The following is a 17,989-nucleotide window of genomic DNA, read 5'->3' as shown; positions in this document are numbered from 1 at the left end:
CTCAGCCGACCTGATTCCCACGAGCAGATTGTTCCAGAGCCTCTGGGCACACTCTGTCCCCTTTATTTTTCAGGTCCTGGAAAGAGAACCGGGATTCCCAGGCGGTCTCCTACCTAAGTGCTGACCCTGCCTGACCCTGCTCAGCTGCCCGACCCTATTGATAACTGCACAAACTAAAGTAGATAAGCTATATGTAACTCCACCTCGACCAACAGTAAATTGCTGCTTACAGCTAGATGCATCAGTGTTAACAATCCAGTAATGTGACACATAGTAGTATGAGGGGCCCAGCACTTTTACTTGTGGCACCTTCAAGTACTTTTTTTTTTTTTTTTTTTGATAAAGTAAAAGATCTGAGTACTTGATTCACCACTGATCTGCACCAGACAGACAACTACAATAAGATCACATTGAGACTTCACAGACGGCCCATGAACCAAACAAGATGAGAGCCCAGAGTGGGAGTGAAACAGTGCAGCTTCAGTGTGGAGGAATGGAGAGAATGGCACTTCTGTGCCCACTACTTCCTACTGCTGAGTTCCCCGTCTTGCACTCTGCGACTTATTTACTCGCTCAGCGTGTCAACAACAGAGGCATTACTTCAGACAGCAGGTTTGTGTCTGTTTTCCTCAATTGCGACTTCATAAAAGTTGCTTTTTTCATCATAAAGATTTGTTACAAAATGGAATTTACAGTGTTATCACATAGCTGCCATATGGTTTTAGACAGTGATTAGAAGTGGTTCATTCATGTAAGTGCTGTACTTAAGAGCAGTTTTTAGGTAACTGTGCTTTACTTGAGTATTCCCACTGTATGCTATGTTATGGTTGTGTAAAACAGGCTCCATCTCAACCGAATAGAGCAGTAAAATACAACTTACACATTAATGTATTGGTATTAGCAAGCTATTAATATTAAATATGGTAACATGCACCATTTTTGTGTAAGCTAATGAGTACTTTTACTGTTGCAGATATTTCTGTGCTCTCACTCAAGGAATATTTTGAATGCTCTTACTTGTAATTGAATACTTTTACATTGTAGTATTGACAAATGTTATATAAATATACAATCTGAATGTTTCCTCCACCACTGTCAGATTGTGATGTGCAAAATATTTACAGATATAAATGTTTGATATTTATCGGACATCTTGATTTTCTTTCATTTCTCCACTCCTATCAATGAAATCTAAGTCTTTCTTTTTATCTCTTCCCTCACAACTTAAAACAGGATGAGTGTTTTTGACCGTCTGGCACCTTTGATCCCTCAAGTATCTGCATCCTCCAGACAAACAAAGGAACATCTGTCAGTCTGTTTGTCTCCTCCTCTGTCCCTCTCTTCTCCTGTCATCAGGAAGAAAGCCATTAAAATCCCATCATTTGATGAGAAGGGACTCGTCTATGAAGAAAATGACACGAAACAGACAAACACTGACAGGTAAATTAAGCTGTAGCTTCAATTGCAGCTCAGTTATACTGTATGTAATAAAGTAAATACTGTGCTGAATTAATTTTGCGATTACATTTTTTTTCCCTCCCTCTTGTGGCTGCAGATCTTTTGTCCCCATTTGTTCTTCCAAGATACCCAGTCAGCCCCCTTGGAGTAAATCATCTCAGCATTCACAGAGAAACCACGGGGAAAGAGCTTCGACCCTGCCAAGAGCCAAGCCCAAAACATACATCTCTCCAACTCTCTCTGCACGGCCCTGCATCTCCATTTTTCCTGCGCCACAGTCAAATTCCTCTCCCACTCTGAAACCAAAGCCAAGGGATTCTCTTCATCCCAGTGATCCCTCCCCATTGCTTCACCAGCCTCAGCTGAAGCCAAGTGTATCTCCAACTCTGATTGTTCCAACACCTAGACTGAGTCCATCTCCGACTTCTCTGTGCCAAGGGACGAGCTCGGAAGGAGGCAAACAGCCCTCTCCTGTCGCTAAAGAAAGACGTGCTCGATCAATTACCATATCCAATACTAAAGTTGAACCTGAATCCAGCAAACAAAGGTCTTCAAATGAAGCAAAGCATGACATTCTTGACCAGGAAGCTTTACTAGACTTTACTCACCCTACCTTGAGGAGAGCTTGTTCCATGTCTCGATATTATACTGAGTCCCAGAGATATGCAGCCATGTCTCAGAGATCCTGCTCATTGCAAGACAAAGTTGGTTTAAGTAAAAAAGACAATATTGCGATAGATAAACCAAAGCCTCCACCTAGGAATACAGAGATTACTTCAATCCCTAAACCAAAGTCAAACATCAAACAGCAACAGGGATTTCTGCCAAGTGGAGCGACAGGTACACAAACATCTCTCTCCGAGTCTGAAGGGATTAAGTTTGCTAATGTTGTTCAGAGAGATTCTCAGTCAGCGTTTGATGTGCCGGCTACTCAGTCGAGCCTGAACCTTCACAGAAAATATATAGATTACCCTCAGAGGAGGAATTACACGTCCAGTGACCAATCATGTGAACAAATGTGTTCTGAGAGAAGTGCAGCTTCACCGACGACTCCCAAAATGTCCTTTTCCAAAGAGCCTTTCTTGAATAAGTCACCCAATGTTGAGACCAGGAGAAGACGATTTGACTTCAGTAGTGAAATAACACTGGATACAACATTTTTATCTAATCTCAGGAGACCTCGAGAAGAAAACAACACAAGGACAACTCTAGGAAATTCATCTAAACTCTGTCAACAAACCAATATATCTCAACCCATCAAGTCTTCTCAGAAACACAGATTCTGGTCAAAGGCTCAGAATCAAACCACACAGATGGATGTAAGGAGCGCAGTAAGTCAGTCCGACTGTGTTTCAAAGGATTACAGCTGCCAGTCGAGAGACATTGATCGTGAAACGGAGTCTCCTCAGTGTGCACACAGATTAAATCGACTTAAGACATGTCTGGTGGCACCTCAGACACAGGAGGCTTCTGTTGAGTGCACCACTTCAAAAATGACCCTCTCCAAACCAGATATAATCTCACACAAACATCAGTTTGATCACAATCAAAATAAAAGCCATGGAGAGGTGAGCCTCAGTGACAAAGGACTGAGTCAAACAGATATTTTTGCACCATCTGACCATCATGTTGTGCCGGCAAAGCTACCAGATTATCCCTCAGAGAAATACTGCCCATTCAACACAAACAGGTTTGGCATCAGGTCAAAGGAGGTCTTTGACCTGCCGTCCCAGCCGCAGCACACAGTGCACCAGAGAGCAGATGAGACAACAACAACAGCTCCCCCTCCACTACACGGACCAAATTACTCTCGGGCAGACAGAGCATTTATCATGGAGGAGCCAGAAGACCCCTATTACGTCACCATGTATTACCCAGGTTCAGTGTACGTGGGTGAGTACAGAGATATCCAAACCACCTGGAAAACTTTAACTTAACAAAGTCAAACAGCCCCTCAAGTCACACATGACTCTCTCATCCCTTGTTTTTAGTCTTTTTTAGAGTTAAATGTTGTCTATCTAAGGGGGCGGGAAGTCAGACGAGGGGGCGGTCAAAGAGGAAAGCAGAGGGATTTAAGACCTCGCTCCTTATCAGTAGAGTAACAGACATGCTGAGGAGAGACATGACAATGTTGGTTAGCAGTATCTATCAAAGTGACGACTAGTCCAGGAGGACATGCCACTACAGCACTCCACAGGGACAAACAAACACAACAAAAACATGCAGAGAGGAAAGCAAAAGAGGGATGACTGGAGGGCAACTCAGAGATAAACTGTGAGTAGAGTGGTACAGTTAGGTTAAGAAGTCGTTTTATGAAACAATTTTTAACAATTTTACATATGCAATTACTGCTGGTTAAAGTTTATTTATACAAATGTAAGTCCTACAGTAAAATTACAGGATATACATTAAAAAAATCACCACTAAATTTGATTTAAGTATCTACATCCCACTGCCACAGATTGTGTAGTCCAGTTAGTTTATGGTCACATGGTTTCATCTGAATAACTTTTAAAGGCCCTACATTGTCAAACTGTCCAATATTTAGTATTTGTCTTGACGTTTGCTCGGTTGTCATAGAGATTAATCTGTTGACAAGTGGATTTAGAAACTGGAAATAAACCAAACTTTGTGTAGCAGAGGGAACCACTGTTAGTGATTCTTCATGAAAGTACACTGTCCTCACAGGTTTCACCACTGGATATATAGGTAGAGTTACTTGAGAACTGTATGTTTATACAATTTTGAGGAACTTTTACTTTACTATATTGTCATTTTATGCTACTTCACACTTTTACGTCAATGACATATGAGATGGAAACATTTCACTTCTTACTTAGCTACATTTGGTCAATCTTCATTTAGCACACTAAGATTTTAAACACAAAACATTTATAGAATTTATAGAATATTATGCTTTAAAACAAATGTGAGCTCCATTCAGACCAGCTGCAATATTAAATGCTGCTTAAATGATAATGTATCAATGAGTAATTTTGAAACTTTAAGTACTTTTTGTTGACAATATTTCTGTATTTTTGGTTAAGGGAAAATTATAAATGAATAACTTCTACATGTAATGGAGTATTTTTACACTGAGGTAGTCTATTGTTACTTTAACTTAGGCACAGCAAAATGTAACCGTGTGCAGTATCTACTCAGAAACTGTGCTAAGTACCATTTTAAGGTACTTTTGCTTCACTGTATCTTGTCTGCTTCTTCTTCTCCACTACATTTCAGAGGGAAATATTGCACTTTTTACTCCACTACATTGACCTTGCAGTTATAGCTTCTGGTCTTTGGTTCTTATTCTTTACATAGTAAGATATTTTAATGGCAAGATACAATATGGTATTATATGTAGCACAATGATATATTTCTGTAGGCTATATAAAATTCGCTCTGCATAGATAGGCTGTCCAATAATATAACACACAGTAATACAAGTATATCACTGACAGGGGCCATTCTCCCTCAATGAGGACCTTTAATTTTGATAATTTAAGTATATTATGCTAATAAAACATTCCCACTTTTACTGGAGTGCAATCATAAATGCAGAACTTATACTTGTAATGGTACAATATTTTACATGGCAGTACTTTAATTCAAGTAAAATATCTGAATACCTATTTCAGGATTTTATTTTCACCAGTACTTGTCTAATTATAATGCGATCCAAAATGTTCCCTAAAAATAGTCTGTATCACTGACAGAAGGCACTGAAACAAAAAAAAGTCTTTGATGTAAAGTTAGACTGCGCATGCGCGCTGCATCTCCCCACTCCCTCTCCTCTTGTCGCCGTGGTAACGGGAAAGGGGGGGCTCACTGCCAGGGGGAAGGAGAGAAGAGGTACCCAGACTAATCACATGACCGCTCCTTATCTTGTTATCTCTGTGTTTGGATATACATCGTTTGTTCTCGGAGTCAGAGCGACTATTGATCAGTCAATCAACTAAACAGCGGATTTGCGGCTCAACTGAACGTGAATCGGTGAGTGTGACACTACATCAACGCCGCGAGTCGACCGTTAGCTAGCGGGCTGTAACTAGCTAGCAGCTAACACAGAGCCGCCGCTGGCTGTTAACGTTATTATCCAGCATGACTGGAGTGAGACAATGGGGGTGGGCTGGCTGTGATGGAGCTAACCTCGTGTGGTGTGTTAAAACAGATAAAAATATGGTTAGCTTAAAAGTGGAGACATAGTGCGTGGCCCTTCAGGTTAATATGCGCGGCCACCCAGCGCAAATAACGGTTATTAGTCAAGTTCGGTTTATTTGACCGTTATATAGCCCAATATCCCAATTACAAATGTGGCTCAGGGAGCTTTATGATCTGTACAGCTCATGACACCTTCTGTCCTTTTCAACCCTCCTTCGGATAAAGGAAACATCTCTAAAAACCCTTTAACGGGGAAAATTGTAAGAAACCTCAGGAAGAGCAGCTGAGGTGTGATCCCTCTTCCTGGACGGACAGACATGCAATAGGTGTCCTGTGCACAGGAAAGACCAACACAATAACATTACATTATAGACAGTAAGACATAATGTTACAGAATGTGAACACATCTGAAGAAGATGGATGCAGGAGGATGTCAAGCAGCTTCCATGTGTCTCCAAATAGCTAGAGCCTGAGTCCTGAGACATGTAACCTGGGAAGTGGACAGGCTACACAAACACTAAAGAAACATAACTGAAGCACATCATTCACACAGAAAGGAGAATGAAATGGACACACACACACAGAAGGAAGAAAGGGACAAGAGGAGAGGCAGAATTTCCTGGAGGACAGAGATCCAGATCCAAAATTGTAGATAGGAAACAGGTTGTAGCTTCCATGCCAGCAGTTCTATGTTTCAGTCTTCAAGTGGGATTTTCTTGCAGCATTTAGATCCACAGTAGTGCTAAAATAATTCTGTAAATCTGATTGTATGTGTGAAGGCAGGAGGGCAGGCATGGAGAGGGGGGAGCAAAGCTGCATGAATCAAAGCGACAGCCACCGCCTCAGTGACCTCTATCATCTGTATCTCCCACTGTGGATGCTCTGACTTAAAGCATGGCAGCACTGATTTTAAGCATGGCAGCAGGCTGATCCATGTGTACAGCCTGCAGGGATGAGGTGATCAACCACATGCCTGTTACTGCACCATCTGCCTGCCCGCACTGTTTGCTTCGTTTAAAGGATCAGTTCGCACCAACGTACAGTATTTTTTTTAATTTGGTTGCAGTGGTGTCTAGCCACGCAGATAAAGATTGAATGTCTATTTGTCAGATGTATGCTGCCACCCTGATTGAAAAGAGATGAATATAGTGTCTCTTGTAGTCTTCACTAGAGCTGCAACCGATGATGAGTTTATTTGTTAATGTAGCTATTATTTTCTTGATCAATCATTCAGTCTATAAATTCGCAGCAAATGTCCACAAAATGCCAGAGTCCATAGTAACTTCCTAAAATGTATTGGTTTTTTTCTAACCAAAGATATTCAGTACTATCATAGTAGACAAGAAACCAGGAAAACATTCAAATATGAGGAGCTGGAAGTTGAGCTTGGCATTTTCTTAAAAAAAAAAAGGACTCAAAACAACTGATTGATTATCAAAGTAACTCCTGATAAATTTTCTGTTGATGAATCAATAAGTTGTCTAACTGTTGTAGCTGTAGTGCTCATAGTATAAAAAAAGTTACATGTAGGGATACCTAAACTCTGGGTATCTGCAATTTTTAGTACCATAGCCTGGATTGGAGGAGTGTAAGGATACATCGAACTGGATCAAATCAATTCAGTGATCAGCAATCCAATATTATCAACGACTCACACTGTATTTCTATGCCAGTGACGCACCCTCCTCCGGCAGGGAGGAAGGACAGATAGCCTGGTGCGGTACCCGTCGGGCTTTTCGGACCCGTCGGGCTCGGGTTGAGATTAGGAAATCCAAATATTGTGTCCTTGTCCAAGAAATCAATATAGAATCCCCCCTTGATGAGACCTGTTTTTTACATCCCTATTATAACTAGCAATTGCTGTGGCTTTAGAAATGTAGTTGGTGGTGCTGACTGACATCGGAAATACTGAATTTTACAATGACATTGATGAAGAAACTGTATTTAATGTGGATCTGGGACCAGTACCTAATTCACTTAATAACGCTCAACAGCAACATCTATTTTTACAAACTGAAGACAAATATCTTAAAATCAAAACGCTTTCCGTGAAAGCAATATATTAGTTTAATACTTTGGGCAGCTTACCATCGAAGAGGGAATAACCCATTTCTTCAGTGTAGAACAAGTTAAAAGGAGGAGAGGCCTCAGCTTGCTGTGCTGGCCTACTTCGTAATGTGGCAGTATTTTCTGTTGATGAAACAATATATTTGTTATCCTCCTCTCCTTTTTTTCTCCTGTAGACATGTCAGACGTAGTTCCTCCAGAAGTGAGACCCAAACCAGCCGTCCCTGCCAAGCCTCCAAATGTGGGGGGTCCTTCCCCCTCCAGCCCCTTCCCACCCCAGGGCCCGGGCATTGGAGGAGGAGTAGGAGGGGAAAGGAGCACTTCAGCTCCTCCTCCAAGTGCCATTCCAGTCCCCATCGGTACTCACGGCCCGAGCCACGCTGTTGGTCATAATGTGGGTCATAATGTGGGTCATGGCATAGGTCACGGAGTGGGTCACGGTGTGGGCCACGGTGGAGGTCACACTGCAGCACACAATGGAGGTCATGGGCATGGAGGCTCCCACACCTCCAGTGGTGGATCCACTCTGCTGGGGTACATTGGTATTGACACCATCATTGAGCAGATGAGGAAGAAGACCATGAAGACGGGCTTTGACTTTAACATAATGGTTGTCGGTAAGTCACAGAATTAGTTGGGGTTTTTTTATCCTTTGTCTTTGATTTTTGTTCTCAGAGAAAAGCAAATCAATTCTAATTTTTCCTTCATACCTCATACCATCATAAGTTTGTCTACTCTTTGGGCTTGTTCATTACATTTTCCCCCTCCCTCTTGTCTCAGGTCACAGCGGTCTCGGAAAGTCAACTCTGGTGAACACCCTGTTCAAGTCCCAGGTGAGCAGGAGAAGCGCAGGATGGGGCCGTGATGAGAAGATCCCCAAAACTGTGGAGATCAAAGCAGTGTCTCATGGTGAGTACAGGGAGAGAGCTTCTGTTCTTTCTTTAGAGCCAGACATTTATAGCAGCGTTTAATTTGACAGAGAAAATTAACAATCTTTGACCGTGTTCTTAAAAGTCCCATGTAGCCTACTTACAGTCTATCAGTGCACCCTGGTAGCTGCCAAGTGAGCTTCTCATTTATTTTAGTTGAGCTACGGATGCACTGGCCAACTTCTGTGTCTTCTGCAGTTACTTTGTGTGAGAGGCTTTGATGATTTGTTTACTGTGGCTGTGCATTTACTGTCACAGCTGGTGGTTCCCTCACATTTCGCAAGAATATCAGAATCATATCAGAATCATAAAAAACCTGCCTGACTCGTGTCTATTTTGAGTAGCTGTAAAAGCCTTTTTACTTCATGTAACATATTGTGATTCCCTCTCAAATAAATATTTCATTTTGTGGTGAAAACATCAAACTGTATTTTTGCAAGTTTCAGGCCAAGATTACAGTTGAGCACATCATGGTAACATTATAATTTACCTTTGTCCAATACTCAGTTTCACTGAATAGAACTTGAGCACACCATAATGTCACTTAAAGTGATAGTTCCCTGTTTTTTTAACCATCTTTGTATCAAATTAATATGCTGAGTAGTATGTGTACATGAACTGTGGTAAACTTCCCTCCATCTGGCCAGTGCCTAGGTATCCCTCCTTGCCCCCTGGCAAAACTCAGGCATGGACGAAGTAATTTCTGTAATCTGCCAATTTCTTGCTTCAGATGTTTCAGAAACATGTTTTAGCCACTTTTTATTTGTAATACGACATTGTTTCTTGCCAACTGGCCGCCATTGTTTCAAACAGATGTGTTGGCATTGTGTCATCCTTTTTTTCTATTTTCTCTGTTTCTGTGGCACCAATTTCAAAAGCATTTGTGTCTTTCTCCTGCACAGAGTAGTTTTATTTAAACGGCCATCTTTCCAGCAGTGAAATACCTCTTTAATGCAATGCTGTTGTCTCCGGCCACTGGCTGCTAACAGCTAACGTTAACCAGCTGTCCATCTGCAGATGTTAATGTGGATTTGTTGTTCACAATGTATCATTGTCAGAAAAAAAATAGGGTGCTTCCTCGGATTGTCAGTTTACTGTGTCCTTTTGTCCCAAAGGTGTCCTAGGGAGGTAATTTTTATGTTTCCTAGGAAAGCGAAGGCATGACGTGCCCGACTGTACCTCTGATTGTCTAGTGCTCATTGGCTTTGTTGGTTGGGTTGGTTAGGTTGCTAGGTTTAGGCAAGAGGAGATGGATTGGTTAAGGTGAGGGTAAGAATGTCAGGGTAAGCCAGTTAGAGGCAGAGTAATGCCTTTTTTCTACACTCATGCTGGCTTGGCATGGTTTGGTTTGACTTGGCACGTCAGCCCAGTGCGGCAGGGATTTCTGTCTACATTAAGGCAAAGTAGGGTGGGGCACGCCTTCACTATTCCGGAAACGAAAATTCACTTCCTGAAAACATCTGTGTTTGTCCGAAAACACATTGTTTAGGGACGATTTGATTTGAAATTGATGCGACACAACAGAAAAACACTGGCCACTGTCTTTGGTAGATGTCTTGTTATTTGCTGATAGGCTGATGGCAGTCAACAGAGCGAGTATTGACTGATACTGATTTTTGGTCGGTAAATTCAGGCATCCCTATGCTAAAATTTGGTGGACAGATCACTGACAGATGACAGGTTGTTGTTCAAGGATCAGCTACTTCGATTTGTGATAATCTGGGTCTAGGACTTGACACAAATTCATTAATCCTCAGAGGTATGTCTGTAACTGTGAGGATTTTCAAAGTGTTTTGCTGGCATGCAGGGCTGTGGACAGACTTGTTGATCTTCAGGCCAGATAGTATTTGTTCACACACATACTGTAGGTGCATCAGAACTTCTTTTCATTTTCATTTGACTTGTGTTTGACAGACTGAGCTTTTGAAATTGTCTCTTTTTGTCTCACACAACTACAGCTGGGAAATATATTGATATTTTATCTAAATATATGGATATGGATATGGATGGATATTGTAATATCCTAATTGTTGTCTTTTCCTGGTTGTAAGGGTTATGTTACAGTAAAGTGATGTTATTTCCTGAACTTGCCAGACTGTTCAAGCTGTTCGATTATTTGCCTTTACCCACTTAGTCATTATATCCATATTACTGATGATTATTTATCAAAAACCTGATACCATGATGCCAATAGTCAACCCTACAATATCAACACAATATTGATATTGAGGTATTTGGACAAAAATATTGTGATATTTGATTTTCTCTATAACACCCAGTGCAGACTTGAACTATCCAGCCAGTTTACATTTGTCTGACATTTTTATTATACTAGGACATGTCAAATGAGACACACAAGCTCTACAGTTGGTAAAAAAGAACTCCATTCTGCTAATATAAGGGATACTTTAATAAAGAGATGAGAGAGGATTTAGGCTTTCTTAGTTTGTTTGCCTAACACAAGTAAGACAGTTGCATAAAGATAGGGATGTCCTTAAAAGTTAACTGCCATAACACCAGACAGTCTCTGAACTGCAAGCTTTGTTTCCATGGCAACAATGAATGACCCCTGCTGACAAATGACACAAAGAGGTAAACATGGCTCAATTTGTGGCTCGCTAACAATGTTGTAGAGCGAGGAGTCAGGCTTGTTTCACTCATCGCTGAGTTTCTTTCATAAAACATTCATGTTGTGATGTTCTTCCTCGACACGCAGGCTTTCTGCAGGAATAAACCACACTGTGCAGCAAGAATCAGCCATGATTTTGGTTTGAAAAGAATCCTAATTAGCTGGAATGCAGAGCCGATTGCTCCTATTTGAAGTCACTATGTGTAGTATTTGAAAATATCTGACTTTGGCACCCCTCCCCCAGTGTTAGTATCAAATCAGTCACCGCCAGACAGCTCTGCGTGCTGTTTATGAAATCAGTCGGGGACTCTATACTATGTAACATTCAGCAGTAACTCTGCTCATTTTGGAACCTGGGACTGGAGATGTGACTGAACTCGTCAACATCCTTGATGATTTAACAGCAACAGAGAAACAATGGTGAAATGTCAAACCCTTGGAAAAAGCCCAGTGTTTGGTTGTTACAGTTTTAGTACACGATCATGCACACATAGCCTGCGGTTGACAGTGACCTGACATCATTACGCTCTTGCCAGAGCGAGACGTTGCCCGAGAGACACAGCAGACGTGTTAAAAATATCTCTATCAGATCATCATCTTTGGTTTGCAGTGTTTTTAGCATGAGTGCTGTTTCTGTGTATCTCAGGCATAAAAATTTGTTCAATATGTTAAATATTCCGTTTGCGAAAACACATCAAGTACAAACCCGCTGCATAAAATTGATTTTGCACCAACAAAGCAACAACTGTGGTTTATGTTGTTCTTTTCTTTGTGTGTGTATATTTTTCTTACAGTCCTTGAGGAGGGTGGTGTGAAGATGAAGTTGACAGTCGTCGACACTCCAGGCTTTGGAGACCAAATTAATAATGACAACTGGTAGGCTTTCCAACTCCTCCATCATGAAAGCCTCATAAATGTCATCATTACTGCCTCATCTTACTGTCAACAATTTTTCAGTTGTCATCTTACCAAATGCAATAGTGCATTTAGTTCCCTGAAACAGTATTGAAAATGATCCCATTCAAGTAAAGTCGTCTTCTTCCACTTCTCTTTTCTTGCTCAAATAATCTGTTTCTCTCAAGCTGACCTCTTCTGCTGTATCCACAGCTGGGAGCCTATTGCCAAGTACATCAATGAGCAGTATGAGAAGTTCCTGAAGGAGGAGGTCAACATCACCAGAAAGAAGCGCATCCCCGACACCAGGGTGCACTGCTGTCTCTATTTCATCTCCCCAACTGGACACTCGTGAGTTAAACCTTATCTGAACTAGAGATTAGCAAAGTTAAATATCTGATCTAAAAGCTGTTTTCAGTAATATGTTGGCAGAGAGCAGTGTACATACAGTGCACCAGTGTTCGTGTCCCTTTATCCAAAAACATTTCATTTCAGATTAACAAAGCCTTATATCAAGAGAGCTACTTTATATTGCAGACAACACTCTCTCCTCTGAACACCTCACAATTAGCTCCCGCTGACAACTGTGAAATTGCTCTTTAATGGATAAACGGATACAGTCTTTTGTGTATTACAGCAAGTGTATCCCATCCTTCTTAGCCGGGGTAATTGAGAGCGACAGGATGTTTTGTGTGCAGGCGAACAAGAACCTTTGTCCAATGATAAGCCCACTTTTCAAATAGCATCCACACTGTAAGTCTTTTGTGATTGCTACAAGACCGGGGAAAGGTAATGAGACGTATGAAACATGACAAATAAAACCCCCGTGCCTCCTTCTGCCTTTCGTTAGCCTGACCCTCTTTTCACTGTCACATGCGAGCCTTCTGGAAGAGTCACAGCTCCTGAATCTACCCACTTACTCACCTTCCCTCTCTGTCTTTCCTGTTCTCTGTCTGTCGGTCTGTCCTAGTCTTCGGCAACTAGACGTCGAGTTCATGAAGCGCTTGAGTCACTCAGTCAACATTATTCCTGTCATCGCAAAGGCGGACACAATGACCATTGAGGAGAGACAGGAATTCAAACAGCGGGTGAGTTCCACCAATGAAAAGCCCTTTACAGTTAGACTGATAAATCCTCCAGGCCCATATATCAGCTGATTTATGATATACAGTATTTGTTTACATGTCATGTCATAGCCTATATTTATCAAGAAATTCAAAGACGTGTTTGAGTTATTTGTTATTGCACTGTTTTTCCTCTGCTAAGACACGTTTTTTGTAACTCCAGAATGTGCTGCTCAGTTCATATTTTGGTTTTTAAAGCTGCTCAAATCACTATATATACCAATGGATCAAATGACTAATGTGAACGGTGACGCTCATAGTGACTAAATGACAGAGAATTATCACCCAACTTTGCAGTTCTAGCAAACTGTTTAACTCATTGTCTCAGTTTTATGTTTTGAGTTTTTTTTGGTCTCCCTCTCATAGTGCCGTTTTTGGCAGACACAGTTAGCAACCAGCTGGTGAACAAAATGGAGTTGATGGAGACCAAAAAATTAAATCAGTATTACATTATTCATATGACCCGAAACACAAGTGACTGCTGATGTTGTTTTCTGTCTGCTGGATGTGTAAATAAGCAGCTGTTTGCTAATAACGTCCAGCACATTCTCATCTCGTCACATATTAATGTTTGGTCATGGATGTTTTTACCTTGACATTTGACATGCAAGGTAACCTGGGTGAGTTGGTTGTTGACGTTCTGGGACACTATGTCAACTTCAGCCTGTTACATGCATTGCGTGTTTTCTATATACAGTCTCTATCAAAACAAACACACTGCATTGGTACAACACAGTGAATTGATTTTTTTTTTTCTTCCTCTTTCAACAACAAGCGCACATGGTTATGTTTAGCCAACACAAGCACATGGTTGGGTTTAGGCAACAAAAGCAGGTGGTTGGGTTTAGAAAAAGAACAGGGTTTGGCTTAACAAAAACAGGGGAACTGAAGACCGGCGTCCCAGTTGAAAGTTGTGGTTGTTGGACCCATGCACCATCTTGGTCTTTCGCCCGTTTAACTTACATTGTAGTCCAGCCACATTTCCTCTTGATGCTGCTGAGGTGTGGGACCCTTGGGTCTGAGTTTGCTACAGCCGCTAAGTAAAGGTCTGTCTCCAGGCCACCACTGCAAAATGTATGGAACAGAAAAACAGCCTGTGTGGAGTCTGGGTTGTGATGGGTGCCGGTAGTAGATGTCATTTCTAAGCTAATGTTAACTACTGTTGCACATTGTTAGCACTGTAGTAAGATGAAGAGAGGCAAGGCACTTGAGAGCATGCATAAACGTCACATGCTTTGGATTTTTCCAGAGAAAACCTTTCCCAGTTCTTCACTTAGAGATCAGTCCACAAGCTGATAAAGGCAGCCAAGGAAATTGGGGAAAGAGTCAGGTTTTAGGTTATGTTACAACCTGTTCAGCCACTGTTTTTGTTATTTGTGTGTGTGTGTGTGTGTGTGTGTGAAAAAAGACTATTGGCTCATATCGGCTGATAGGATTATTTATAAGAATCGGTTTTTTTGTATCTGTCTCCAAATTCCAATATTGGACAGGCATTAGATCCCACAGACTCTTCACAGATTTGGGTAATTAAGTGATTTGAAGACAGGGCTTGGGTGAAGTGTCACAGATGTGTTTTGTCTCCTTGCTGTGTTTCATGCTGTAGGTAAGGAAGGAGCTGGAGATGGGCGGGATTGAGTTTTACCCACAGAAGGAGTTTGATGAGGACATGGAGGACAAGAGCGACAATGACAAGATCAGAGTAAGTGGTTCTGTTCTTTGTTTCACACACATTTGTCCGATGAGTCTCCCTCTGACCCCTCCTCTCCACCCAGCTCGACCCACTGTCTCTCTCATACACTCATGCACTGCTTCCTCTAAACAGAATGCCAGGGCACTGGAGTTGTGTATTTCGTCTCATAAACCTTGTGCAGCTCCCTTTGGTACAGTGAACCGTGTTGAAATGTCTCTGTCCATAGGAGGCGATGCCCTTTGCTGTCGTGGGCAGTGACAAAGAATATCAAGTGAATGGCAAACGAGTTCTGGGGAGGAAGACAGCGTGGGGCATTGTAGAAGGTGGCCTTTCTTAATAAGTAACATTTACACTCATGACATACAGAGATTATACTGATGGTGTCAGGCAAAGGACAATATGTGATATTTAATCCTGTCCATTTTTTGTTGTTGTTGCAGTTGAAAATCCCAACCATTGTGAGTTTGCTCAGCTGAGAGATTTCCTGATCAGGTAAAATAGTCTTTTAAATATATCATTAAAATCTAATACAATGCACTGGATTTAAGGAGCAATTAAAAACAATGGGATATGCCACAGGGCATCATTTTGTTTTAGCAGCATGAATCATGGATGTAATAGAGCTGCAGCTAATCATTATCTTCTTATTATCAAATAATTGTTCTGTATGTTAAAATGTTATTAAATATTTTTTAAAAATCACAATTTCTCAAGGTGAAGTCTTCAAATTTGATATTAAAATATAATGATATTCTGATTACTATTACTACACTTACTTATTACTTACTATTTGAGAGAACCAGGAGTTGTTTGGGCATTTTTGTGGAAATATAGTCTGTTACCAAGATATTTGGTGATCATTATCAGCAGCTATTACCAACTCATCTATTAATCATCCAGTAATTTCAGCTGTAATACGGAATGTGAAAATAAGCATAATAAGCATTTTGAATTGTATATATTCTGTGTAATTCTTTGCTTGTAAGCGTATGATGTTATCTTTTACTCTGTGGCAAAACCTATTGGTTCAGTCTCTTTCCCAGGTCCAGTCATGCTATTGCACTGTATTCCTCCTCTTTCTCAAAAAACTGTTTTTAAAAATATCCATCCAAATGAAAACACAAAAACACAACTGAAGTGCTGTCAACAGCATGGCAGACCAACAGGTGGGAGTCCGTGGGTCATGGGAGTGTTGGATTGTGTAGCAGTGACCTTTGTGTCCCATTCCTTAATATAGTGGAAGAGTAACTGTAAATTTATGTGGTTTGGCATTTTGACCATTGCCATTTTGCATTTTTTGAAGCCAGAAATGACCATATTTGGATGACAGGTTGGAGATAAACCTAACGCTAGCTGCTTGCTTGATTAGCACAGTGCATTTACAGTCAATGGTCAACTGTGATAATGCTGATGCTAATTTTCACTGGCGAAAATCAGACTTTAAACCATTAAAACAAACTGTGCTTTCCAGAAAAACTGAACATTAGTTTAGTGAAACCAAACGCTGAACAAGACTTTTCCACAAAGTATTTCCAAAATTTTGAAACAATACAGGGCAGCAGCTTCATTTTTTTAGGTGACTAATTAACTTTCATGAACAGAAAACAAACTGAAGAGTGACAGCTACTGCTACACCTATACTCTTTGAATCTTGGGTTATGTCAGTGTTACATTACCTAATCAACATTATTACCATGGTGGCTTGTCAGCAAACAGCACCCACCTGTCAATCAAAGTGGCCATTGCCTTAGTTATGCATAACTTTAAGCCTTACTAACATTTAAGCAAGCGAGTTAAAGAAAATTTCACCCACCTTACAGTTGTCACGAACAGGGAAATTATATACAGAGACCAAAACAGCTTTTGTATCAGGCTGTAAACATGTTTATTTCTGCTGTAAAGGTGGACATTTAAACATGGGGGGTCTACAGGGATTGACTGGATTTTAGAGCCAGCCTCAAGTGGCCATTCAAAGAACTGCAGTTTTTGGCACTTAAGTGTTGGCTTCACTTTTCAGCTCTGCAGGTTGCTGCTTAGTGTAAACATTTAAAAAGTCATGTTAGCAAGGTTAAAGCCAGCACTATTTTGGCCACCTCCGCAACTGCAGGAAATGGTGCCTCATTTGTTGCTTCACAAATGAGATAACAGCGCACACTAACAAACTCTGTTTGAAAACACAGTTTCTGAAAATCTTCACCCTGTAAGAAGTTACAAAAGGTCAGTTTTCAGTGTCCTAAAATGCAGTTTGCATGTGGACAAAAGGCCAAAACACATAGAAAAAACTATATTTGAAAAAATACCTGTGTATGTGTGGGCTAGGCCTAAAACATGATCCAAAAAACACAATAAATCTGACACCTCCTTGTCAAATAGATACATATATAACTAATAACATCTCCCCTTTGTGTTCCTTTACCTCTCTTTCTCAGGTCTCACCTCCAGGATCTGAAGGAAGTCACTCACAACATTCACTATGAAACCTATCGTGCCAAGAGACTGAATGAGAACGGAGGTCTCCACCCCATATCCTCCAATGACACCCAAGAAAGCAACCTGTAGTCAGTTCAGTCAGAGTGTGAATAAAAACAGTGCAATGAAGCTGGTAGATGACTCTACAGAATATTATTATCATCGTCACGGCGGCATCGCTGCATGCTTGTAAACATTTCTCTCTGTAAAAATTGGTCATTTAACATGTCCATTTTTGTTTTGATTCCTAACTCCATACACCATCCTCTACACTTTATTCCTGACAAACACATATCAAACCCCTCTGGTTTCAAAGTCATTCCTATGAATATTTGAATGAAAGTCCAGTCAAAAAAAGATAACTTAGTGCCATTGTAAAATTAAGACTTTATTGACTGCCAATGCCTTGTTGTTTATCATTGAGCAGGTAGTGTAATATTGGAAAGTGCCACATTATTAGGCTAGCTGTAAGAGGCACCTTTTAAGTTTTAGTATTGTAGCAACGGATGTCTGAATTCAGACAAATGAAATTAATTTGAGTTGCAAAATATAAAAATCGTAAGTTCTG

At 40.8% G+C, this 17,989-nt stretch overlaps 1 protein-coding gene across 3 annotated transcripts; it reads left to right on the top strand.

The window, feature by feature from the left end:
- Positions 1 to 1,219: 1,219 nt before the first annotated feature.
- septin3 (septin 3) lies at positions 1,220 to 17,557 on the top strand. 3 transcript variants are annotated; one of them, XM_033623991.2, is made up of 11 exons: positions 1,220 to 1,440; positions 1,556 to 3,351; positions 7,863 to 8,303; positions 8,467 to 8,595; positions 12,039 to 12,120; positions 12,352 to 12,489; positions 13,109 to 13,226; positions 14,866 to 14,961; positions 15,179 to 15,275; positions 15,393 to 15,444; positions 17,382 to 17,557. In XM_033623991.2, exons 1-11 carry the CDS (start codon positions 1,235 to 1,237, stop codon positions 17,509 to 17,511), a joined length of 3,285 nt encoding a protein of 1,094 aa, XP_033479882.2. In that variant the 5' UTR covers positions 1,220 to 1,234; the 3' UTR covers positions 17,512 to 17,557. The 3 variants fall into 3 exon arrangements, with proteins under 3 accessions (XP_033479882.2, XP_033479884.2, XP_033479883.2); XM_033623993.2 differs by lacking the exons at positions 1,220 to 1,440; positions 1,556 to 3,351 and adding an exon at positions 3,594 to 3,732; XM_033623992.2 differs by lacking the exons at positions 1,220 to 1,440; positions 1,556 to 3,351 and adding an exon at positions 5,264 to 5,451.
- Positions 17,558 to 17,989: the final 432 nt, after the last annotated feature.

The sequence above is a fragment of the Epinephelus lanceolatus genome, chromosome 3 (assembly GCF_041903045.1).
Source record: "Epinephelus lanceolatus isolate andai-2023 chromosome 3, ASM4190304v1, whole genome shotgun sequence".
Taxonomy (NCBI): domain Eukaryota; kingdom Metazoa; phylum Chordata; class Actinopteri; order Perciformes; family Serranidae; genus Epinephelus; species Epinephelus lanceolatus.
This window is presented reverse-complemented; position numbering and strand designations above follow the sequence as displayed.